Raw genomic sequence first — 26708 nt, 5'->3', positions numbered from 1 at the left:
AATAATTGGGGTTAGCCCTATTGCAAATATTTTTTTTATCTGAGTCGTCATTAGGAATCGGAGTATGGTACTTTCAAAAGTTAGGCCTACATTACCACCCCAGACAGAATAGGCCTACCAACGCAGAAAAATGTAAGCTGGCTACTCTTCTTCCGTGGCTTAACCCAACGAGAGAAGGTCACAAGTGTTTCCCGAAAAGCTGTCTTGGGTTTAAATATCTTCTATTGTACAGAAAGTGAATAGCTTAATCAATTGATAGTGAATTAGATTACTTCCCAAGCAAGATTACTTATCAGCCTCTGAATATCGTAGAAATGAAACAATAACATCACGTACGCATCAACGTCACGTCTTTCCCAGCTGTTGTACTTTATATAATCGGATCGTTTATTTTTTTCAAAGTCTTAAGCCAACAATGGGTATGCCTGTGTTTAATGTGTTTATTATTTTTAGAAAAAGGTAAGTCTATAGCACAACCCCTCAATTTGAGTCTTGGTTTTAACTCAACAGCCCTTCACTGACATGGAGGTAGGATATTTAAAGAGTGCATGGTGGAGGAATTGGCAGGCAAAATCTATAGATATAGCAGCCTATAGCCTAATTTTGTCTGTTAAACAGGTAGGCATACCTCTTATTTCTTAAATAGGAAGAAATAGGCTCCAACACAAAGCCCTCTTATTGTTAGTAAAGTCTAATTAAAATGAAGATGGTTGAATAGAATTATGCCAACTCAAATCTGTCTACTTTCAGCCCAATGAGCTGTCATTTTCCAATTGATTCTGCTGTGGCTGCTGCTTAAAGTTTCAGCACCACAATGTAAGTTACTCGAAACAAATCTAATCTAATTTTATTGCTCACATACACGTGTTTAGCAGATGTTATTGCAGGTGTAGCAAAATGCGTTTGCTTCTAGTTCCAACAGTGCAGCAATATCTAACAATTTCACAACATATACCCAATACACACAAATCTAAGTAAAGGAATAGAGTTAAGAATATATAAATATGTGGACGAGCAATCTCAGAGTGGCATAGAATAAGATACAGTAGTATAGTATAGAATGCAGTACATACATAGGTCAATTACTCCGATAAATACATCATGGGTAAGAAACATTGTTTTTATTAAAATCAATTATAGTAATAGCAAACTCTCCTTCTCAAACTGAACATGGGCTAGTCTGCACGCAAGATATAGAATTTGGGGGAATAGGCCTTATCAAAAGAAATTGGGGGAAGAATTCATTGACTCTAATCCTGAACTGCCTCTAAGCCTACACAGCACAGCATTGGGCAGGTAACACAAAAAAGTTTTTGTCAGCACGAACAGAGCAAGCCAGGACTCAGGGTTGAAATATCCATTGCCGTTTGTAATGCAGCTTAGTTTTATTTACACCATCCCCAGCAGCGCAAGAGATTCAGAAAGGTAGAACATTTTCTTTGAAAAATAACTTTGCACTGTGCTTCTCCCGAGCATGCGCTTCTGTAGCCTATAGCCTATGAATCAATTGTTTGACATCACACTAAATAGACTATACTTGAGTGTGCTCAGCAGCGAATCAGTGATGAGGGGTGGCATCGGGCACACATTGAGATATAGCCTAATAAGCAACTAATTCTAAAACAGAGAAATATTTAACTTTCATCAGTTAAAAATTACATGACCCACCCCTGGCCTAGATTGAACAAATACTAAACCCTCCCTTTAACTGAAATTTAAAAAGCACGACCCTCCCCCCATTTTCCTATAGATACCCATTCTATAAATGTACACAACCCCCCAAAAAATACTGCACCCCCCGGCAAAAATAATAATAATCACACTGTCATCGCTGACTGTAGCCTACAGCCCATGTTCTATATTAGCGGGTTAGGGTCGGGAGAGGGCCTCATTTTCACTTAATCACATATAGTCGGCCGGTTGCGGATGGGTTATTAGCAATAGTGGGTGGGTGAGCAAACAGCTGACCCGTGCACCACTAGTGGACACCGAGGAACTTGAAGCTCTCGACCCACTCCACTAGAGCCCTGTCGATATGGAAGGGGTGTGCTTGGTCCTTTGTTTCCTGTAGTCTACGACCAGCTCCATTGTCTTGCTGACGTTGAGGGAGCGGTTGTTGACATGGCATCATGGTGCCAGGTCACTGACCTCCTCCCTATAGGCTCTCTCATTGGTATCATTCTGTTAATCCCGAGTAAAGATGTCACAACAAAAGGAATACATTAGAGCAGGGGTCTCCAACAGGTCAAGAGAGCTACCAGTGGCCCGCAGTCCACCTATGAGTAGCTCGCCAAAGCAATTCTGAAAGTACATGCAATTTTCAAGTACTGTACTCCACTGTAAATTGACATAAACAAGACATTGCACTCCTGGTTAGTCACTATTAGCTTAAAAAGCCAAATCGAACACAATATCTGCCAATTAATTCGCAGCCATATTGCGGTGATAACCGTCTTGTCGGTTGACAAATACATTCCCCGAAACCTTCTCAATTAAATGTTAACTGTAAAGCAGGCTTACCTGACAGAAGTATATCATGAGAAAGTATATCGTTTAAATCTATTATTTGCACTCTGTCATGAAATGACCAGCACAGAACCATCGCTAGACCGGCATATTCCTCACTCACTAGATGAACAATTAAAGGGGATTTACACTGAAATCTAAATGTATTCATTTTCTTCCAGACCTACATAACAAGGACTCAGAACATCAGATTTCGTTGTTTCTCTATGAACATTTGTAATTTTGAGAGTGAAAATCTAAGAAATTCTAGAACCAGGAAAAATAGAATTGAGAAAGCATAATTTAGGAAAATATAAAACAGAACTGAAGAATCACAGATTTTATATGGCCCCCGTAGTTATTTATTAACCCTTATTTTACCAGGTATACTGACAGAAAACAGTGCACTTCTCTTGTACACTAAGGACCCAGGGAAGAGTTGCAAGGGAGAGAAGAATATGCCTATTTGAATGCTAGGAAAAGAAGGACGGATGCCCCTGCATTGCCTGCATGATAGCCGCAGGTCAGGTTCAGCTTGGATGAAACTTTACTGCTTAACACTGGGTTGGACTGATGAATGTTATCTTTCAAAAGACTTGTTTAAAAAAGTAGCCTGAAGTGATACGATTGTGTTTGAATACGGCCTGTGTGTAATATGGAGCCCCTCTCCATGGGCAGAGCTAGGCCAATGTGACAAATGATAGCCCATTTCAGCTTGGAGGGCTAGCTGCCATGAGCAGAGAACAACATTCAATAAGCAAGTCAACCTTCAAACCCATTTGGCATGAAAATGTAATTGGCAATGTCACTGTAGTGGCCCAGTCAAGTGTGTTTATTTTAGTCAGATGCAAGCTGGCTTACGCCTGCAAAACATTTCCAGGTCAATGTGCATACAAGACTTCACATTGCCCCCAGTGAAAGCAATGCCTTGTGTTGTCAATCTCTTGTGTCATTTTCCATTTTACACCATGTCACATTCTGCAATTGTGTTGAAGTGGGCCTTCAGAGAGAAGTGTGAGAAACTATAGATACACACAAGGTTACGGTTGGCAATACAAGTGGCCTTATCCATAATTCACACAGCAATGTGCTGCAGTAAGAGGCGTCTCTTTACAGCCACTGACTCAGAGTGCCTTTTCACTTGGGCTGTGAATTGCCAGTGACCTCACGATACTTTGGTGCCGACTATATGTATTGCGATTCTCACGATTCTATATGTATTGCGATTCTCACGATTCTATATGTATTCCGATTCGATACTGATTTTGATTTTATTGTGATTCGATGTTCCACACATATTACTCACTATATATGCCTGCTGCAGAGGGACAAGACAGAGCCATGAGAAAACACGTTTTGATCAGACATGGAAATAAAAGTCCTGAAGAAGATGGAGAATAAGGAAAAATAGTGGCATTTTGGTGCAGGTACAGCAAAATAGCGCAAAAAAAATATTGCTGATGATGTATAGTCAAAACGATACCTCATCAAAAATAATATTCCCATATGTAACTGTATCGATGTTTTCCCCCATCACAACTTCTCACTTCCTTTGTGATGGCAGCCACGTGTGAATCAGAGAGAAGCCAAGGCTTCTGAGAGATCCTTCTCTGTCGCTGGGACAGTGGCTCTGGTGGATGTGATACAGAGAAAGGTAGGGTACCACAGAGGTACGAGGGGTATTCCGGCTCACACACACCGGAGGTGCGAGGGGTACTCCGGCCCACATACACACCGGAGGTGCGAGAGGTACTCCGGTCCACACCACGGGGGTACGAGGGTACTCCGGCTCACACCACGGAGGTACGAGGGTACTACGGCTCACACCGGAGGTACGAGGGTACTACGGCTCACACCACAGGGCCCTGAGTCTGTCGGTCTGCTTCCAACAGAGACCAGACATCTGAAAGAACAACACTGACACTGAGGAGTGTTTATCTCTAGCGATGCAAAGAAATGTGATGTGCTTTGAGCATTTGGAGAAAAGCTTTAATCTTGTGAATCCAACTCATCATCGTCATTATCGTCCTCATCATTAACTCTACATATGACAGTATATGGGAAAGGATAAAATATGGCAGTACGATCGGGCATAATCCAGAGGAATTGGAAAGGATCTGTTATCCTCTTAGTGTAGCTCCACATCATAATCACACTGGAGCTCTGATCATCCAGATTAATGCAGAGACTTGTTCCTGCTATGTCGCCATTTATCTTTTCCTCCCCTTGTTCTCCCTCCTTTCTGCTAGCGGCTTCCTCTCACTACAGCCTTTTTCTTCAGGACACGAGCACAGCTTCCAACGGAGGAGATTATGCTGGTGATTACAGCTGAAGCAGAAAGCCTTGTTCCGCTCAGCGAGAAGCTGCTGGTAAGCACATCTCAGAGCAGCCAGGCAGAGGGCAGACGAGGGTCCTCTGCTGGGAGACGAGGAGGACAATAGGGCCCTCCAGTCTCATCAGAAAGCCCCTGCAGAAAGCCCATAGGTGTCAGCATGCAACTTGGCAAATGCTCCAGGGATTGTGAGTGTATATGTGACGGTCTTCATCATGCCATCCCTAAGAGCAGAACACAAAGCTAATGAATAGTCATGGCAAAACAAGCTTGCTGAGCAATGCTGGCTGAGAAGCAAAGCCTTTTCTGTGCAGTGCCTAATGGATCTGTTTGTAAGCCGTAGCAACTCATTCGTCAGCTCCGAGAAAATGAGCAGATCAGAGAAAACAATCAGACTGACAAACATTGAGATGGTGTTAGCTCTAATTCATGAACAATCCTTTCACACAGTTATGCTCACTTCATCAAACACGCCTCTGGCTCAAAGACAAACAGAAAGAAAACACTCTCGCATCTAGATGCAATCACTGCCTCTTGTTCCATCATTTGCAAAGACTTAGGCCTATTTCTTGAATTTCCAGAGCTCTGTTGGGAGCAGACACTTAATCACCACCAAGCCACACACGGGAGTCCCTGCCGAAACGATAACGCTCACACACTCACGGCACGGCGCTCCACTTGATTCTGTTGGGTAATTAATGCGAGCACAGCCTCAGATCTGGACGGTGTGTCACGGTTCGGTAGCCATAGTGGTAAATTAGCTCACAGGGGTACAGAGCTGAAGTGCACTCTCATAAGGCTTGCTTGGCTCCACTATTCTTCTCTTTTCAGAGGCCTGATGAATGTTTTACTTTCAGCAACTCAGAACCTGGACGATAGCGTAACATCATAATCCGCTAGGGGGAGGGGGGGGTTGACTTCTTTGAACTCCCCCATCAAACCCGGCAGAATAAAAATAGACAGAATATTTTTCTTCTCCAATGGTATTTCTATTGCAATTGATGTTAATTGATGGAGGATTGTCCATACATACTGTATCTCTGTGGGTTAATTAGGCATGGCACTGCTGTGGCAGAGGCTTCTCTGCTCACACCAGGGCTTGCTACTACTGTGCTTTAAAACAAGACTCAAGACAGAAAATAATGAGTATGTCAGGAGTCTTATAGTGTTGATCAAACCACAGAGGTATCGATGCTTTTGGCCCTATGACTGCTAGTGTATTGCGTCTGGTCTCTGGTTCAGGGCATTGAGACCTCTTAATCCTAAAAACAGTGTCGGTCACTGCTGAACCCCTGGACTTATCATCTGCAAGACTGGTATTTTATTTGCATTGTGAGATGACAGCTTTGATACACACTATGAGAGCCAGCAGCACACAAACTTGCCTACTGACAAGTGATATGCATGTCGCGAACGAGTCATTATTTTTGAACGACTCTTTTTACTGACTCGTGAGTAATGATTTGTTTTCCCAAGTGAATAGTTCATTATAGTCATTTGACCGGCTGGCCACAATGAATTCTACAGCAGAATTAATACGCTCTCCTCTGGCTCGCTCCGACCACCAACTGTCTGTCATCTGCGCGCAGACAAATAGATCAGGCTGTAGGCAGCATATAAAGAAGAAAAGATATGTTTAGAACTGATAATTGAACACATGGTGCAAGAATGAATGCAATTAATTGATTATTGAATGTAAATCAACTGACACAGCTTTGTAGAACCAAAACATACACCGCCTGCCTCTGCTCAACACTCGAACTCGAGAATGAATCGTTTGGGGGGGGATTGCTGGAGTTTGAAGGATATTGTGCTAATCTCCCACGAGGCAGTCAAGCAATTGCATTCTGCCAAGAACCATCCCAATCTAGTCCAACTGTGGCTGCAACTAGACCTCTTCCAGAGCCATCAATAAATATTCATATTTTTATACCTAGTATGGATGCAACGATTCACTGATATGCTTCAGTCCCAATTCAAATGTTTAAGATACAAGTGCATCGGTTCACAGACCCGAAACCGATCCAAGAGTAGCATGCATCGGTCAGAAAACCGATTCAGACGTTATGACCCGCCAGTTGACAAAAATGTTGCTCATATTACATTCTGTTCCAAAGATGCTTCCTCTCTTTCAGTGTTGAACTGCATGTAACTGTGATGACATTCATTGATCTACAAGTCATTTTGCATGCCAAACAACTCCAGTCAATATCAGTAGCCTAGTCAAACTTCGCACTGTGCCCTGACCAATGCGAGGTAGGCGGCCTGTTCCTGATCTTGCACATCTGTGCAGCACCTTCAGCATTCAAATGCTAAAATGGTTTGTGTGATATTAGGCTTTATTAGTTGAGTGACAACCTAAGTCATTTGTTAGTTTGTTGTTATCTATGCGCCATTGAAAATGGTGTTACCAAAATTAAAGTAAACTACCACAGAGACAACTCATCTGGCTATAGCCTACCTGCTGAACAGGGCTTACAATAACATCTATTTTGATTGTTCAGGTTCACAATCAGCAATACTTTTGGTAGTATAACGAGGACACCAATCCCTTTTGTAAAAACACTCTGTAAAAACGTCCAAACAGGGGCCTCCCGAGTGGCGCAGTGGTCTAAGGCACTGCATCACAGTGCTAGCTGTGCCACTAGAGATTCTGGGTTCAAGCCCAGGCTCTGGGGCGGCGCACAATTGGTCCAGTGTTGTACGGGTTAGGGGAGAATTTGGCCGACAGGGATGTTCTTATCCCATTGCGCACTAGCAACTCCTGTGGTGGGCGGGGAGCAATGCACAGTTGCTGGCTTCTGGGGGCATTGTGTCAAGAAGGAGTGCGGCTTGGCTCGGTTTCGGAGGACGCCGGCTATCGACCTTTGCCTCTCCCGAGTCAGTACAGGAGTTGCAGTGATAGGACAAGACTAACTACCAAATTTGGGAGAAAAAGAGGTACAACATTTTTTACTAAAAATAAAATAAAGACTTCGAAAACAATCAAAACCATTCGGTGGGGATGAAATTCAATGTTGTTCTATATATATATATATATATATATATACAGTGCCTTGCGAAAGTATTCGGCCCCCTTGAACTTTGCAACCTTTTGCCACATTTCAGGCTTCAAACATAAAGATATAAAACTGTATTTTTTTGTGAAGAATCAACAACAAGTGGGATACAATCATGAAGTGGAACGACATTTATTGGATATTTCAAACTTTTTTAACAAATCAAAAACTGAAAAATTGGGCGTGCAAAATTATTCAGCCCCCTTAAGTTAATACTTTGTAGCTCCACCTTTTGCTGCGATTACAGCTGTAAGTCGCTTGGGGTATGTCTCTATCAGTTTTGCACATCGAGAGACTGAAATGTTTTCCCATTCCTCCTTGCAAAACAGCTCGAGCTCAGTGAGGTTGGATGGAGAGCATTTGTGAACAGCAGTTTTCAGTTCTTTCCACAGATTCTCGATTGGATTCAGGTCAGGACTTTGACTTGGCCATTCTAGCACCTGGATATGTTTATTTTTGAACCATTCCATTGTAGATTTTGCTTTATGTTTTGGATCATTGTCTTGTTGGAAGACAAATCTCCGTCCCAGTCTCAGGTCTTTTGCAGACTCCATCAGGTTTTCTTCCAGAATGGTCCTGTATTTGGCTCCATCCATCTTCCCATCAATTTTAACCATCTTCCCTGTCCCTGCTGAAGAAAAGCAGGCCCAAACCATGATGCTGCCACCACCATGTTTGACAGTGGGGATTGTGTGTTCAGGGTGATGAGCTGTGTTGCTTTTACGCCAAACATAACGTTTTGCATTGTTGCCAAAAAGTTCAATTTTGGTTTCATCTGACCAGAGCACCTTCTTCCACATGTTTGGTGTGTCTCCCGGGTGGCTTGTGGCAAACTTTAAATGACACTTTTTATGGATATCTTTAAGAAATGGCTTTCTTCTTGCCACTCTTCCATAAAGGCCAGATTTGTGCAATATACGACTGATTGTTGTCCTATGGACAGAGTCTCCCACCTCAGCTGTAGATCTCTGCAGTTCATCCAGAGTGATAATGGGCCTCTTGGCTGCATCTTTGATCAGTATTCTCCTTGTATGAGCTGAAAGTTTAGAGGGACGGCCAGGTCTTGGTAGATTTGCAGTGGTCTGATAATCCTTCCATTTCAATAGTATCGCTTGCACAGTGCTCCTTGGGATGTTTAAAGCTTGGGAAATCTTTTTGTATCCAAATCCGGCTTTAAACTTCTTCACAACAGTATCTCGGACCTGCCTGGTGTGTTCCTTGTTCTTCATGATGCTCTCTGCGCTTTTAACGGACCTCTGAGACTATCACAGTGCAGGTGCATTTATACGGAGACTTGATTACACACAGGTGGATTGTATTTATCATCATTAGTCATTTAGGTCAACATTGGATCATTCAGAGATCCTCACTGAACTTCTGGAGAGAGTTTGCTGCACTGAAAGTAAAGGGGCTGAATAATTTTGCACGTCCAATTTTTCAGTTTTTGATTTGTTAAAAAAAGTTTGAAATATCCAATAAATGTCGTTCCACTTCATGATTGTGTCCCACTTGTTGTTGATTCTTCACAAAAAAATACAGTTTTATATCTTTATGTTTGAAGCCTGAAATGTGGCAAAAGGTCGCAAAGTTCAAGGGGGCCGAATACTTTCCCAAGGCACTGTATATGTATATATATATATATGAGAGAGAGAGAGAGAGAGAGTTTGAAGAACAGACGCCTCACAAGTCCTCAACTGGCAGCTTCATTAAATAGTCCGCAAAACACCAGTCTCAATATCAACAGTGAAGAGGCGACTCCGGGATGCTGGCCTTCTAGGCAGTTTGTCTGTCCAGTGCCTGTGTTCTTTTCCCATCTTAATCTTTTCTTTTTATTGGCCAGTCTGAGATATGGCTTTTTCTTTGCAACTCTGCCTAGAAGGCCAGCATCCTGGAGTTGCATCTTCACTGTTGATGTTGAGACTGAAGCTGCCAGTTGAGGACTTGTGAGGCGTCTGTTTCTCAAACTAGACACTAATGTACTTGTCCTCTTCTTCAGTTGTGCACCGGGGCCTCCCACTCCTCTTTCTATTCTGGTTAGAGCCAGTTTGCTCTGTTCTGTGAAGGGAGTAATACACAGCGCTGTACGGGATCTTCAGTTTCTTGGCAATTTCTCGCATGGAATAGCCTTCATTTCTCAGAACAAGAATAGACTAACGAGTTTCAGAAGAAAGGTCTCTGTTTCTGGCCATTTTGAGCCTGTAATCGAAACCACAAATGCTGATGCTCCAGATATTCAACTAGTCTAAAGAAGGCCAGTTTCATTGCTTCTTTAATCAGGAAACAGTTTTCAGCTGTGCTAACATAATTGCAAAAGGGTTTTCTAATGATCAATTAGCCTTTTAAAATGATAAACTTGGATTAGCTAACACAAAGTGCCATTGGAACACAGGAGTGATGGTTGCTGATAATGGGCCTCTGTAGATATTCCATTAAAAATCAGCCGTTTCCAGCTACAATAGTCATTTACAACAGTAACAATGTCTACACTGTATTTCTGATCAATTTGATGTCATTTTAATGGACAACATTTTTTGCTTTTCTTTCAAAAACAAGGACATTTCTAAGTGACCCCAAACTTTTGAACGGTAGTATATATTTTTTTTTGGTTTTTCTCCATTGGCTATGTTATAGCTAATTTGGAAATGATAAATAACTAGCTCAAACACTTAATCTGCAAAAATTACAAGTTAATTAGTGGGTGATGGTGAGACAGACAGACAACCCCAGCTCAAACAGGCCCAGCTCACACAGGCCCAGCTCTAAACAGGCCCAGCTCTAAACAGGCCCAGCTCTAAACAGACTCAGTTCATATGCTCCATCCTCAGCAGTTGATTTGAATTTAGAACGGAAAATGAATGTATTTATGCAACAAATTTGAGTGCAACAAAGAGTATCGTAGCGAACCAAATCACATCGATTCGTTCTCTAACCAAACCGAATCGCACCAAATCATCTGTGTATCTATATACAGTGGGGCAAAAAAGTATTTAGTCAGCCACCAATTGTGCAAGTTCCCCCACTTAAAAAGATGAGGCCTGAAATTTTCATCATAGGTACACTTCAACTATGACAGACAAAATGAGGGAAAAAAATCCAGAAAATCACGTTGTAGGATTTTTAATGAATTGATTTGCAAATTATGGTGGAAAATAAGTATTTGGTCAATAACAAAAGTTTCTCAATACTTTGTTATATACCCTTTGTTGGCAATGACAGAGGTCAAATGTTTTCTGTTAGTCTTCACAAGGTTTTCACACACGGTTGCTGGTATTTTGGCCCATTCCTCCAAGCAGATCTCCTCTAGAGCAGTAATGTTTTGGGGCTGTTGCTGGGCAACACGGACTTTCAACTCCCTCCAAAGATTTTCTATGGGGTTGAGATCTGGAGACTGGCTAGGCCACTCCAGGACCTTGAAATGCTTCTTACGAAGCCACTCCTTCATTGCCCGGGCGGTGTGTTTGGGATCATTGTCATGCTGAAAGACCCAGCCACGTTTCATCTTCAATGCCCTTGCTGATGGAAGGAGATTGTCACTCAAAATCTCACGATACATGGCCCCATTCATTCTTTCCTTTACACGGATCAGTCGTCCTGGTCCCTTTGCAGAAAAACAGCCCCAAAGCATGATGTTTCCACCCCATGCTTCACAGTAGGTATGGTGTTCTTTGGATGCAACTCAGCATTCTTTGTCCTCCAAACACAACGAGTTGAGTTTTTCCCAAAAAGTTATATTTTGGTTTCATCGGACCATATGACATTCTCCCAATCTTCTTCTGGATCATCCAAATGCTCTCTAGCAAACTTCAGACGGGCCTGGACATGTACTGGCTTAAGCAGGGGGACACGTCTGGCACTGCAGGATTTGAGTCCTTTGGCGGCGTAGTGTGTTACTGATGGTAGGCTTTGTTACTTTGGTACCAGCTCTCTGCAGGTCATTCACTAGGTCCCCCGTGTGGTTCTGGGATTTTTGCTCACCGTTCTTGTGATCATTTTGATGGAGTGGAGCCCCAGATCGTGGGAGATTATCAGTGGTCTTGTATGTCTTCCATTTCCAAATAATTGCTCCCACAGTTGATTTCTTCAAACCAAGCTGCTTACCTATTGCAGATTCAGTCTTCCCAGCCTGGTGCAGGTCTACCATTTTGTTTCTGGCGTCCTTTGACAGGTCTTTGGTCTTGGCCAGTGGAGTTTGGAGTGTGACTGTTTGAGGTTGTGGACAGGTGTCTTTTATACTGATAACAAGTTCAAACAGGTGCCATTAATACATAATTGTGCTTCAAACAATGTACAAGTCTCAGTCACAAATGACAGCTCCAATAAGCCCCCTATGATGAACGAGAGGTTTTGTATTTCATCGTTTGGGTCCTGCATGTGGATCAAATGAACAAAATAAGTCAAAAGATTCATAATTTTTACTGAACCAGTTGAAAAGATCAGAGACAGTAAAAAGAGCCGAACTTCCCATCACTCCTACTGACTGGCCTACCAACCCCTGTAGGAGGAGTGGTGTGATGGGATGACGGAAAAAAACCCACAGGAAAATGCCTCGATACATCTAGCAATTCAGATAGAAGGGGTAGTAGAAGAGGGACTTCAGAAAATAGCTACATCTCCTCTGGCTAGTCATAAACAATCTTCTTTGATTTCCTGCCCAACTACACGGGTACTGGAACTACCCCCAGACCATTCAAATTACTCAATATTATGGATCACAATTTAGCTAACAACTAATTAAAAAAACATTCTGACATGTATAAGTGAACTACTTTATAGACGTGCATAAAACAAGTGTACTCAGACACAGAATTCTTCATTTCATATTCTAGAGAACACAGTCCTCAGGTTTTGCTTAAAATGTCTACAATGGAAGTAGAACAGTTACCGGAGACTCATTTCCAAACAACACTTTGGCACGAAACCATTCTCTCATCTCTGTCAATTCTAGGTTTAATTAGATGCAACTTGAGAGGCTTCACGCTCATGTCGCGAGTGAAAAATCACTTACGAAATCAATTAGGGAAAAAACTGCATGCATTCCCCTTTATTCTCTCCACAATATAAATAACCCATTTGATTTACTTTCCTCATTAACAAAGAGACATGCGAAGGGTAGGTATTAATTAGTCAAGCCATGTGGGAACGGAGACATCAGCAGGACTTGACTGACTTCATTGATCAGACCGAATAACAACAATTATATTAGGACAACATTCCCAGGCTCTATTATTCATTTCCCAACCCTGGAGACAGGAGACCTAGTCCAAACAAAAAAAAACATGTCATAACACATCGACTCAGGTAGCAAGTACGATTACAATCGCGGATGCACCATGAGGTTGGACTGAAAAGGACAAAACGGAAGAAATAATAAGGTACAACAACGGTAGGCAATGGTGTCAAATCTCTGGGACATTCTAAATCTAATTGCAAGGAAGGGTCTCTGAAAAGTGTTGCTTTCCCAGCAGTGTCTCATATGAAAAGATTCTTCAATAGACGTTTGAACAAGTGGCATCCTAAAGCCCAGTGTCTAGGCCTACTTTCTGAACTAGAGCATTGTTGGCTTCCAGGCTGACTTCCTGCAAGGCAGAGCAGGGCGTATGCATCTGGCCCATCTGGCTCCTGCATGCATCTGCAGCTGGCGGAGCAGCCGTAACCCACTAGAGAAGGAAAAACAGAGCACTGTCATCAATGCCTCGGCCTGGTCTTCCCAGGTAAACAGCGCGTCGCAGAGCAGATGTCAGGCCATGTATTATGCATACCTCAGGTCCCATTAACCAAGCACTAACAAAGATTAATAATGCAAAGCTCCGCCATTTCTTAATTAATAGGAGGCCGACTAAGTTTATCCTTGGCTTGGGAGTGGCATAGGTAGTATCTGTGTGTGTGTGTGTGTGTGTGTGTGTATGTTCAACCAGTACCCTCCCCCTCAAGGCACCACCGGGTACACATTTCAGTAAATGGCTCCCTCTCTCACCGCGGCCCCTGGATATGAGTCTTGGCGTGGGGTGGTTGTCAGGGCCCTCGAGTGATGATTGGCGTGTGTGTGTGACCTCTCAGACAGTGGAGAGAAGGAGCACCGGCTGGGCTGTGTGGTGCTGAAAACCATTGGACGCCCCTTCGCTCGTCACTGTGTGCCGTTATGAGAGTGGGTGACAGGAACAAATGCCAGTGACAGTATATCTGGTTTCCAGCTTACCTGGCTAAATTAAGGGCGTTAATCACATTTTGGCAGGTAAATCCTATGCCTGTAATGAAGCCTTGTAGTGACGGCAGGCAGGAGAGAAGCGGGAAAGCTGTAACTTGTATTAAAAGAGGCTGCTGCAAAGCCATGAATATTTCATAAGGAAGTTGTTCTCCGGCCACCTTTGACCTTTGGTTGAGAGCCTTTTTTCTTCTTTGTGATGAAAACAGGTTGAAGAAAAGTGCTATTGTCAAGCTTTGGGGCTCTTGTGCTGCAATCAATGGCACATTAAAGGAGTTATAACCTTGTCCTTTACAGCATATCCAAGAAACATAAAAATAGGCTTGGCAAGCGCCGTTGAAGACAACATAATTGCCTTTGTCTGTTCCAGTGTTGTGGAAGCAAGTTAATGAGGCTTCCTTCTAAACAAAGTAGAATCTCAGCTGAGATCTTGCAAATAAATGTATTTCTCTGAAAATGGAATACGGAAAGGGCAAGGACTGATAAATGCTCCAAAACCAAGACAAAGTAATCTGCCATTAAAGATTCAGAGGACTATCTCAGAAGGGCATTTGCATATCTTAAATCCCTGATAATTAAATAGAATTTACACAAGGGTGATTGAAATTCTCAGTTAAATATGAAAGTCTAATCACCAAAATTGTTAGAAACTATTTCAAGAGAGTAAAGGATTAAGTAGGAAGAATCTATATACGGCCTTTAAATGAGGTGCCATACTTCACGAGGTGAGCGCTGGCAAAAATGTATATGCAACTCCTGTCCCTAATGGAAAGTTATGAGTGAGGCTGGAGAACATTCATGGGATATTAGAGAGATGTTTTAATTAGAATGGGAGCTCCGTGTGGGAATATTGCCTGTGTCTGAAGTGACTGGTGTCATCGGTGGTGCAGAGGAGAGCTGTTCATCACATAGAGAGAGAGAGAGGGGAGAGGATAGAAAGAGACAGACCGAGAGAGAGAGAGAGAGAGAGAGAGCTCTCCTCCACACCTCATTTAGCACCTCTGTAAGACAGCCCCAGACAGCCTGGGTATCAGGCCCATCTGCAAGCCTGTCAACACACCACTCCCAACTGTCACAGGCCATCCAGCACAGCACACCCACATACAGCCTATCACATACCAGAGCTCACTTACAGCTGGACAGACATCATATTAGAACCAAACAAATATCCTCATTGTTTAAATTTAATTAGGCCACAAAGAGAGGGAGGGGAGAGGAAGTGTTACGATAGAGGAAGTCTTAACACTAGAACCGCCATAGGCCAACAGCCACTGCTGCTGAAGAAAATCCTAGGGGAAACACTGAATTATCTGAATGATGAGGGTGAAAAGGATGACTGAATTTAGAAAAATAGTCTAATTATTTTATTATGAAAGGCTGGAAATGGTATGTAATCAGACACCGAGGACAACGTACAACTTGTGTAGTTAACAATGGCGAGCAGAACCAAATTAATATTTTTTATATCTTGTCATGGATTTTGTTTTATTAATATTTATTTATGCAATTTACCCTTTACAATTGTTCATGTACAGGTGCTTTTGTTTAGGAATAAGGCAAATCATTTCACCTGTGCACCCGTCTGATTGGTTAAACTATTGTTATTATTTTATTTACTTTCTACTTTGTCAAAAGAAGCTGTAACTGGACTGTATTACTTACTATAACTCTATTACTAATGAAATCTACAAATAAAGTTGATCAAATGTATTACATTGTAATGCAGGGATCATCAACTAGATTCAGCCGCGGGCCGAATTTTTGGATGGTCCGGAGGCCGGAACATAATTACAAATCACTTGAAGACTGCAATTTGACCACAATAATCCCAAACAGATATAAGATTTGACTAAAAAATAACCATTTCAAACCCTTCTTACATTTGTATACAATCACGTGTCTCTCTATTATGGGAATACTTGGGTACAGATTTCCAAAATTAAACTCACTTGGACCTGATTTCCTGGTGTGTTTACAGTGTTTTGAGTCCAACAGAAAACATCTTCATGTTCACACTAATTATGGATCACAGTTAATGCAAGTCAAATTTCAAAGCCAATGATCAATTATTTTCCCAAATAATTTAACAATGTTCAAGCTTTGTGAATTAAACAGGAGTTTTAGTTAAATACCACCCAGAATAAGCCACCTCAACCCACTGCATACAAACCAGGTTCAGTGAACCAAAGCATTATTCATCCTTCATCTGCAAATGGAAGTGAGGTCCTTCGAACATGGAGTATTAATTTAACTCCACAAAATGAAACTCAATGATAGTAATGGCTATAACAAATGGCTTGTAATACACTGTAAGAGGAACTAGCTGTGCCGAGTGGTTTGCTGGAGGAGGAGGAGAGAGGTGGGGAAAAAAACACATGTCATTGTTCACTTCCATTTGGCAAGTACTGCATCTTAATAAAACAAATACTGGGGCATTCTGTGGTACAAGACATGTAGCGTATACCAACCACACAGGAGGGGGCTGTTTAGTGTGTGTGTGTAAACAAGAAAACTGCAATCGTTCCGTTCCCCCCAGGAGTCATGCAGCAGCATACAGTATTCTCTAGTATGTCTCACATATGAAAGAGAGAAAGGAAGCAGCAACACTTTGAGAAACACACTACCTCACTGCCTTTAACTCAATTACCTCCCTTTAAAACACACACCTTAATGAACCGCTCTCAATGTCCAGCAAATACCCAGCAGCCATAGAATTCACAGACATAGGGGGGTGAAACATATATAGCTTATTGCAGTCTTCTGTGCACCAAATCTCAGAGACGACAAAACAATGTGCGTCTGAATCTATCAGTCAAGAGATGCTTCCATCAAAGCATATCAAAGCCTATACCAACTATTAAGAGCTTTCTCCACTTACTACAGAGAGGAGAGTTTACTAAAAGAGTTTCTTAAAAAGCACGTGTAAACAAAAGGTTTATTACTCAAAAATATATTTATGAAATCCTCTGTGCCAGGCAGAAAAGGTTCCATCAGCGATACATCTTCAATAGACGTAGACAGCAGCAGCGATACCGTCCACTAAAAAAACAAGATTACAATTTCAGTAGACGATACAATGCACCTTTTGTCTGAGCCTCCCAGCGCGACTGTGGAAGAACAGACTCGGTGGTGCTCCAGGTACGCTCTCCTCTCCCCGACCCGGCACCACAGGATTATTGAGTAATACACTGAACAAAAATATAAAGGCAAAGTGTTGGTCCCAACAAAAAGCTTATTTCTTTCCAAAATTTTGTACACAAATTTGTTTACATCCCTGTGAGTTTGCATTTCTCCTTTGCCAAGATAATCCATCCACCTGACAGGTGTGGCATATCAAGAAGCAGATTGAACAGCATGATCGATACACAGGTGCACCTTGTGCTGGGAACAATAAAAGGCCACTCTAAAATGTGACATTATGTCACACAACATAATGCTACAGATGTCAAGTTGAGGGAGCACGCAACTGCAGGAATGTCCACCGGAGCTGTTGCCAGATTATTGAATGTTAATTTCTTATTATACTCTGATGAAGACAGCTTGTCAGCTTGTTGGTTATTAAAATATTGCATCTGAGCTCCTAGAGTGTACGGCTCTGCTTTAATTTTTCAAGTGCTCTACTCCGCTAGCCTGCGCCTCGCCTAAACAGGTGTGCGTTTCTTTCGACCTCCACGTTAATTTCTCTGCCATAAATCACCTCCAATGTCGTTTTAGAGAATTTGGCAGTACGTCCAACCGGCCTAACAAACGCAGACCACGTGTATGGCGTTGTGTGGGCGAGAAGTTTGCTGACGTCAACGTTGTGAACAGAGTGCGCCATGGTGGTGGTGGGATTACTCTATGGCCAGTCATAAGATAGAGTCAACAAACACAATTGCATTTTATTGATGGCAATTTGAATGCACAGAGACACCGTGACGAGATCCTGAGGCCCATTGTCGTGCCATTCATCCGCCGCACAGCCACATGTTTCAGAATGATAATGCACGGCCCAATGTTTCCAGGGATCTGTACACAATTCCTGGGAGCTGAAAATGTCCCAGTTCTTTCATGGCCTGCATACTCACCAGACATGCCACCCATTGAGCACATTTGGGATGCTCTGGATCGACATGTATGACAGTGTGTTCCAGTTCCTGCCCATGTCCAGCAACATCACAGCCATTGAAGAGGTGTGGGACAACATTCCACAAGCTACAATCAACAGCCTGATCAACTATGTGTGTCACGCAACATGAGGCAAATGGTGGTCAAACCAGATACTGACTGGTTTTCTGATTCACGGCCCTACTTTATTTTTTTTAAATTGGTGACCAACAGATGCATATCTGTACTCCCAGTCATGTGAAATCCATAGATTAGGGCCTAATTTATTTACTTAAATTGACTGATTTCCTTATATGACCTGTAATTCAGTAAAATCTTTGAAATTGTTGCATGTTGCGTTTATATTTTTGGTCAATATAGCTTTGACTGATTGCCAATTTGGTCCTAATCTGTGGGGCAAGCCTGATGGCAGCAGGGGGCGGGAATGAATCAGCTATCTGCGGGACTGAACGGGAATGGGGACAGATACTCACCAAACAGATTGCTGGAGTGGCCTTGCATGGAGACAGGCCTCAGCTCATTGGATCCCCAGGCGTATCGCTTGTAACTGTCCCAGGCAAACTTCATCATCTGTGGGCAAAGAGAGAGGAAGGGAAGGGGGGACAGGGGGGAAATTTGGTTTAGTCTTAGCAGATCTATGAAGGGTGGAAGGGTGATTCACTTCCTTTGGATGTTTTGGTCATTATGGGCAGGTTTCCAGTTAAGTATTTGTTTTGTTAAATAAGGGTGTATTTGTGACATGGAGCAGACTTCAGGCTATTTTATGTTGGACAACATCCTGTTGTCACCTCAGATATTAACTGTGCAGGGAAGTCTGTCAATCATTTAATAGACCTTGACATTACACAAGAAAAAGTCTCAGTTTGACGTATTCAGTGACCCTGATTTGTGATACTTAACCACTGAGAGACATCTATACTCTACATTACATGCTGAATTTCTAAGCTACATGCGTCACAAGGTTGTTCTTCAATCAGTGTCTTCTGACCGTATCTATTTTTGGTCCCAAAGACTATAATTTACACCTAATCCTCCTTAAAAATCAATGGAATCATAGCTATAAAAAAAACCCTACATGGCGATTACAGCATAAAGCCGTTTGCTCCCTCTCCCTGGTGAAGCGATCCAGATGGTGGCAGATAAAAACTGTTCAAAACGAGGACAGCTTTTCAATGAAAAGGTATATTACTCACTTAAAACTGCAATCTATAAAGTTTAATTTGTTGAGTGCCAGTGAGATTATGTTACCCATTTAATATTGCAACACCACTGCTTTCGGTCATAATACAGTCCAACTAAGTTTGCATATGGGAAAATAACAGGCCATAAATGATCAAATTGGAAGGTAATGGGTTGTCTGGTTGCACCAACAATGCACCCCAACACAGTGCTAGTGTCGAAATCGCTCTCTGCACTGTCACATCTCAGTTCTCTTCTGCAGGGCAGTGACTCCCAGTGTGTCCTCCAGTGTTTGTTGTTGGGAGGATTAGGCTGTAAAGGAGAAGAGAGAGAAATATGCTGCCATTCTCTAAAGTTGATACAGAGGCAGATTGAAGCTGAAATCCCCCTCGAGCAAAAGATAAGACCAGACAGAGATTAAAATTATGTTTTCCTCAAGACTCTCAGCTTGTCAGATCCACATAGGGAAATATGGTCCACAATTCAATGCTGGCTATTGAAGATCACTAGCAAAACAATCTAAGTGGATGAGGGTAGTCAATGGACAGAAACAATAACGGTCCCTCTTAAGCAGAGAGATTAGGCCTACTCCTTTGTTTACAGATCAGTATTTTCTGGAGCGTTTTCTGAGATCGACACATCTTTCTCTGATACTTAAGCGGAGAAAAACACAATGGCAAGGTGTTTATTAATGATGTGTGCCCTTCCTGCAATGTGAAAACCAGAGCAACCGCTGTGTTCTCTCTTGGTTACCACCATTTCAAATGATGAGATGATGTTGCTAATGCACAAATGATTGGAGCACAAATGTGGAAAGATTGGAATTAAATTGAGTGTTAAAAAGTCTGCTGCCTGTGACAGAGAGCAGAGATGGATTAGAAGGATTAGGCGGCCCGCCTACAGCGACAGAATGGGGGGGTGGCATTCTAACCGAGCTAAACTGACCTAGACACACCCCCAACATATAAATCTTCACAACATTCTGCCCAAAAAGAATGACAATTTCTCTCACCCAGTGGAATATAAGATCTGTTGGTGAGAGCTGATGCCGCCCCTTGATAAGCAGTGCCCACTTTTTCAAAAGCAGGGGCGCAAAATATTTTGCTTATGCATGCCGAGTGCCCCTCGCCACGGTGCTGTTGGAGAGACGCACCGCTGTGGTAGGCTCGTGATAACTCCTGATACAGTTAGGTAGCTGATATTCAGAGTTGAAATAGACAAAATGATTAGTCACAGGAATGGGGCCTAATAAAGCCAATGCAACTGCCTGTTTTACAAACGGTAGGCTTACCTCATGGATGTGCATTCAGAAAATGTCATTGCGGGCCGACACTCTAGGCTACACCCCAGTAAGCACAGAACAACAACATTCTTTTGGCCGGTACGGACCAGCCTCGATTTCAACATCCACCGACTGGACGTCTATGTTTAGTTCAGATTTGGTCTGGTCCGGTCCCGATTTCAACGTCCACAGACTGGACGTCTATGTTTAGTTCAGATTTGGTCTGGTCCGGTCCCGATTTCAACGTCCACAGACATTCGGTTCGGACCGGCCTATATTTGGCCCAAACATAGGCGTCTATATTTGGTTCAGATTTGGATCGGACCGGCCTTGACGTGGCCCAAACATTTGTCCGGACCAAATCTTAACCAATCATAGACATCAGTTTCAAATGTTTGGACAGCACAGTACAGCAAAGTATAGTTCAGTACACCAGTATAGCACAGTAGAGTATAGTGCAATACAATGTAATGTACCCTACTTAACTCTAATGTAATCTATTCAATACGTCTTTTCAACTTTCATTCAGAACCGAAAATAAACCAGATTTCAACATCCGGAAAATAAGTATTTTAAATGTCCGGAAAATACATATTTTATCTTTCATTCAGAACCTAAAATGAACCCAACTTAAACTTCTGGAAAAATACATATTTTAGACATCTTTTCAATGTCATTTTGCTTACTGGGAATATTCTAGTTTCACGGGGGTATAAGAGGGTGGCAATTGTTTTTTGTCTTGTCTAGGGCAGCAGAACAGCCAGGACCGGGCCTGCCCTTCACAGTCACAATTGTTTAGCCTAAGTGAGAGAGGGTGTTTTGATCAGTCCATCATGGAAAGCCCACTACGAAGGCTTAAAAGGGAATTTCACCCCGGCTCTGTCACGGCAGATAGTCATTACTATATTAACAACATTACGTTTTTATCATCAGCATCACAATTATCCAAACCACAAGCTAGAACTAGCACATTTTAATTTGGTAGAGTCGGGAAGTTTCGACTCACTGTGTATTGGTCTGCTCATGGTGAACCACAAAGTCCGACATTCATAGCGAATGCTGATACCGCCCGCTAGGTAGAGGGGGAGTTCCCACAAACATGAATAATGGCTTTTTAACAGCCAACACAGTAATCTCACCGTTTGTCATCATGCCCATCATGGCTGTGCGAATTACAAACAAGTGTGAAAATGTGTCATCTTTCACCATTCTAGCTACCAGAGATTCGTTCTCTTTGACCGACCTTAGCTAACTTAAGTTAGCTAATGGTACCAAATAAAAAGCGTCTCAATTTGGTAGCCCTCTATTTCACCCTTGTCTGGAAAACACTCGTTAAAAATAGAATTGTCGATATAGATAACTTACTCTGTGTGTTGGTAGCCATGATGAATGAGTATACATAGTCTATGGTTGTTTAGTTGGTTTTCAGCCAGTCTCAGCTGGCTAGCAATCTTACTGCCAATTTAGTGATGCTAGTTAACCAACAGCAAACTGACAATATTTAAATGTCCATGTTAGGTATGCTTAGCTAGCCAGTCTAATAGAGATCAATACAATTAGTGGTTAAATTGTGTATTTTGTTGTAGGTGGTATACAATCTGATTCCACCAACATGCACTTCCAATACCTAGCTAGTGAAGATAAATTGGCCAAAATATTTACAAGCTGACAGCAAAGATAGCTCAATTTGTATGAATTGGGCAGTGTTTGACTTATCTGGTTACAGGTCATTAGAGGTAGCTTGATGACCACAGAGTACCTTCCAGACCATGTAATCAATTTAGTCTACCCCTTTCTCTTTTAGCAAAACTCCGGTTATCTGGAGTCATTCCAGTGTCCTGCTGAAAAATACCCCAAAGCGGGGGCATTTTGAATACACAAGCATGAGGGAGCGGACACACCTTGCGGTTATGGAGAACAACAAGGGACACTGAAAAGGTATAAAGCAAGACTACAACAGTAATGACACAAAGACATTCATGACACAAGCACCTCATTATTCTCCCTGCAGATTCTCAAAACACAATACAAAATTCCCCTGCAAAAGGCTACTATTGACAAGAATAATCTGTCAAAGTCAATGAGCTGGGGGAGGTTTACAGACAGTACTTTGAGATGAGGAAGGGGTTTTTTGTTGTGCAGGGTTGTGCTTTGACAGTAAATGTATTGTATGAGAGCGATTGATGTGCCAATTCCCCTCAATCTCCCATACACAACAATTCATACTGTGTAAGAACTGCATTCCTAAGACTTTTCACACCTTCTGTAGCCACCTAGTTGGTCTTTTGACAAAGATCAAAGATCAGTTCTGAAAAATATCTGATTAAGACTAATTAGTGGAGGGGGGAAAAAAAATTGGCCTGCCTGTGTAAACACAGCTAATAATTAGAAATCAGGTGTGCTATATTATGGTCGGAATGAAAACCTACAGGATGGTAGCTCTCCAGGAACATGGTTGGAAAGCCCTGATGTAGGGCTTAAAATAAATATGGATATTCTATCAATCTTCTAAATTTGTCTGCCCTTATGGATTCACAGAATATATTTATATAAGCTGTACAGGGCTTTTTATCATCAAACAGATGCTAGACATTCAGATATACGAAGAATGTTAATTTTATCAAAATGTTTCAGAATCTAAAATACAGGCGAGTGTACACTATTTAATGCTAACAAAAGAGAACTGTGTATTCAAAAACAATGTTTTATGGTAAAAGCAACATGTCATTTTGTTTTGTATGAACTGTGTATTACAGTTCAGCGTGTCCAAGTGTTTCTTAGGTGTAGAGACACACAAGTGCAGAGAATTGTAGTTACAGATTCTTACATCAGATAATGTTCATTACTGCCCGGTGGGTGTCCCACCCCAAATTGCAGCATGTCATGATGACAGAGACCTGTCTCGATCAATGAGTGAGAAGACTTGAAATAAACACGATTGGCTGTGCACATATTGTTGGATTACTTTATGAAGCCAAAAAAAGTATTTATTTTCTAAATTCAAACCCCCTGCAACTGGACATGGAATTAGAGTCCTGTTTATCCCCAATCGAGGACGAAGACAGCGTCGCTAAAGTTGGTCTCTGTGCTACACCAAACAGTACAGGTCTATCCTATAACTCCTAGCAAAGGATACCAGAAATGTTTGGTTAAATCACATTATCTGGTGAAACAATCCATAGTTTAGAGAGCTGGTGATCAGCAGATGATAGGAGAGGTGGTCAAGATGAAATTACAAAGAAACGTACCGTACAGGGTCAGTAAATAATTGTAAAGCTGTGGGAGGAGTGTTGTCATGATCAAACTGCTATTCAGCTCCTCATAAATCATCTGCTTGAAATCCAGCATAAAATCTTATCCCTCAAGAGGGATACAGTTCACAGGATACAGTTCTGCTACTGTATGTTAGCCAGCAAATACACAAAAGTTCGCTAGCTAAGTGGTTTGCAGGACAAATAACTTACTTAGCTAGGCACCGTATTTGTCACCTGCCCTCTTGGTGCTGGCTTCGGCTGTAGTGGAGCTTTTAACGTTAGCTAAATCCAACTCTGTTTCAAATCCTTTTTGCTATATTCCGGTTGAAATATGTATGGTTGAATCTCACCATGTAGCTAATAGATGCTCCATCGTCGAATTCATGTTGATGAGAGGAATCACTTGAAGACATTGCGTCTGGTCAGTTCTTTCAGTTTTACCCAAATGATTATTCTAAGTGTCCGCCTCCTTTCAAATTAAAAACCAGCCTTAGGAGAGGGAGCGGGGCCAGAGCACAAAGCACTGCCCCAACACAAGTTGTAGTATTTCAGAGACTGGAAAAAATGTGTCTGCTTGTATATTTACTAATGAATCTGCCGAAAGGAACATCGCTGAAAGATGTCCAACAGCTCTATCGAACAAGAACATCCATATCTACACCCACAAAAAAAACATATAGTGCGATCACTATAACAGAGCCTTTGCAAAATGTCACAAAGCAGTCCTACATGTATTTTTTACATCTTGCCACCCCAATCAATACACCAGAAGCCGTCGTTGGGTGTATCATTCAGCGCGCAAAGCCCTGACCTACCTTCCTCCTGGGCAATTATGTGTGAAACATATCTCACTGTCCTAGCAATGACATGATGAAAACAAGCCCAGATTCCCCCAGGGTGAAATTCCCCTTTAACATTGTGGGAGAAACTTCCAGAGAGGCTCCTAATGGTGTTAATGAAAGGCACCTCTCACTCTGATTTCTCTGATAATGAAATGAAAACAGCTCCACTCAGTCCCAGGCCTAAACAAACAGTCCCTTCTCGTCTCTCTGTCTGAGGGCCCCCCTGTAGAGAATGCTGGTGGGAAGTCATTTGCAACACAGCGTGGACTCCCCATACCAGCCAGCATTCTCCTCCAGAAATTAGATGAGTTTATCGACTCCCACACAGAGAGCGGGAGGGAGACAGACAGACAGATCTCGGTTTAACGAGTCTATGTTATTTACCCCAAAACCCTGGGCCCCACCCTCTCTCAACCTCCCAGCGCTCACACCTTACTCTGGTCCTGCTGAGAGGGTGCCAAATACAAGCCAGTGGTTCTGTTGGTTGGCTTAGCTAGTAACTAGGCGACTTGGAACCAGAACCATTTGCCAGAACTGAATTAGAAGTTGTGGGGAGATGGGAGGCATTGAACACGGGCCATATTGATACTCATTCAGTAGTGCTACATTTTGTTTGCAATAAAAAAATTAAAACAGCAGGCTGTTCTGGCGGACTATTCCCAGATGGGAATTGCTTTTGTTCAATGTAGGTTACCGGTCTCCATCCAGACGGCTCAATATTCAGTCCTCTGCACCTCGGTACAAAGCCTGGTCTTCCCACAGTGTGGTCCTAACGGAGGCACAAGGACCGGCAGAGCCAAGAGCGAGTCCTGCTCCTGCTTAGATGGAGCGCCAGCCTCCCTGATTTACAAGGCAGTAATTGCTTTTCCAGTCAGGGTTTAATGTGAGCATTTGAGTCAAAAATGTAATCTCGTCATTCGTGGCTCTCTCACTCTCTGCATGCGGTCTGTCGGCGGGAGGATCAGCAGCAGGAGCTCTCCCATTGTTTAATCGACGGCATTGTGTAGTCCAAAGACGTCACAGCAACAGTGGAATGAGTTGACAGCGGGTGCTCGGGGGGGGGGCATGTTACTTTCTGCCATGAGAAACAAACAAGACTGAGTTCTCAGTGCAGTAGAGCATGCTGGGATATCACCAAGGCTCTCCTATGTGGCATTTATGTGGTGCCCTGGGATGCAGAGCGGTGTACCATTGTTGTCCGGTAACACACACCTATGCTCAAAAGACAGGGCTCTTGGATGGCTGTGTTTGGTCTGACAGAGCAGAGACACTCTTCGACCTGCTGAGCCGGGCTAGGCCTCGGCAGGAGAGTCCGTCAGAGGGGACCTAAAGGTGGAGCAGGCCATAGTGGGCTCTGCTGTCTGTTAAGAGGATTAACCTCCCTCAGTGCGTTGTTCTTCTAAGGGCTCAGACACGCCAATAGCATTTGTTGGCCCGACAGTACCGCTGAAAGTCATTTGTGAACCGAGTGCACACTGATTTTACATGTAGAATCGCGTGAAAAAAAAGAATCAGACGTCCACAGCGGGGAGGCCCCTAAAACACTGAACTAATCGGCAGACAACCGCTAGATTCCCATTCAGTGTGACGCGTGCAAGCCTTTAAAAAAGGTTAGGGCGGGGGCAGAGCAGATCAGGAACAGATGTCTATTAATTCATAAACCAGCCCCAAGGGAGTGATTTATTTTCTATAGGCCTACAGTATGTGGGTTGGTTGGAGAGTCATGTGAGGACAAAACAGGGTTTGGGGGAAGAGTAAAACCAAAGTCAGTGAATCACGAGTCATAAGTGACTATTCAAAACGGCAAAGGAATAAAAAGGCCTAATCATTAAAAAATATTCCCTCCCCTCCCCATGTCAGTTTCCATCCCCTGCTAACCTGTCCTCCATGTTGTGCTCATCTTTCCCTCTTTTCTCTTTGCTGAGCAGCCCAGGAAATTCAGCTAG

General features: G+C 42.6%; 1 protein-coding gene across 1 annotated transcript in view; it reads right to left on the bottom strand.

The window, feature by feature from the left end:
* Positions 1–26708, bottom strand: part of LOC112217585 (mannosyl-oligosaccharide 1,2-alpha-mannosidase IA) — a 157899-nt gene that overhangs the window by 99213 nt on the left and 31978 nt on the right. Inside the window, exon 2 of the mRNA XM_024377994.2 lies at positions 18679–18775. Coding sequence (XP_024233762.2) covers positions 18679–18775 — 97 coding nt within the window. The remainder of the gene's footprint in view (positions 1–18678; positions 18776–26708) is intronic.

The sequence above is a fragment of the Oncorhynchus tshawytscha genome, linkage group LG18 (genome assembly GCF_018296145.1).
Source record: "Oncorhynchus tshawytscha isolate Ot180627B linkage group LG18, Otsh_v2.0, whole genome shotgun sequence".
NCBI classification, from domain to species: Eukaryota; Metazoa; Chordata; class Actinopteri; order Salmoniformes; family Salmonidae; genus Oncorhynchus; species Oncorhynchus tshawytscha.
This window is presented reverse-complemented; position numbering and strand designations above follow the sequence as displayed.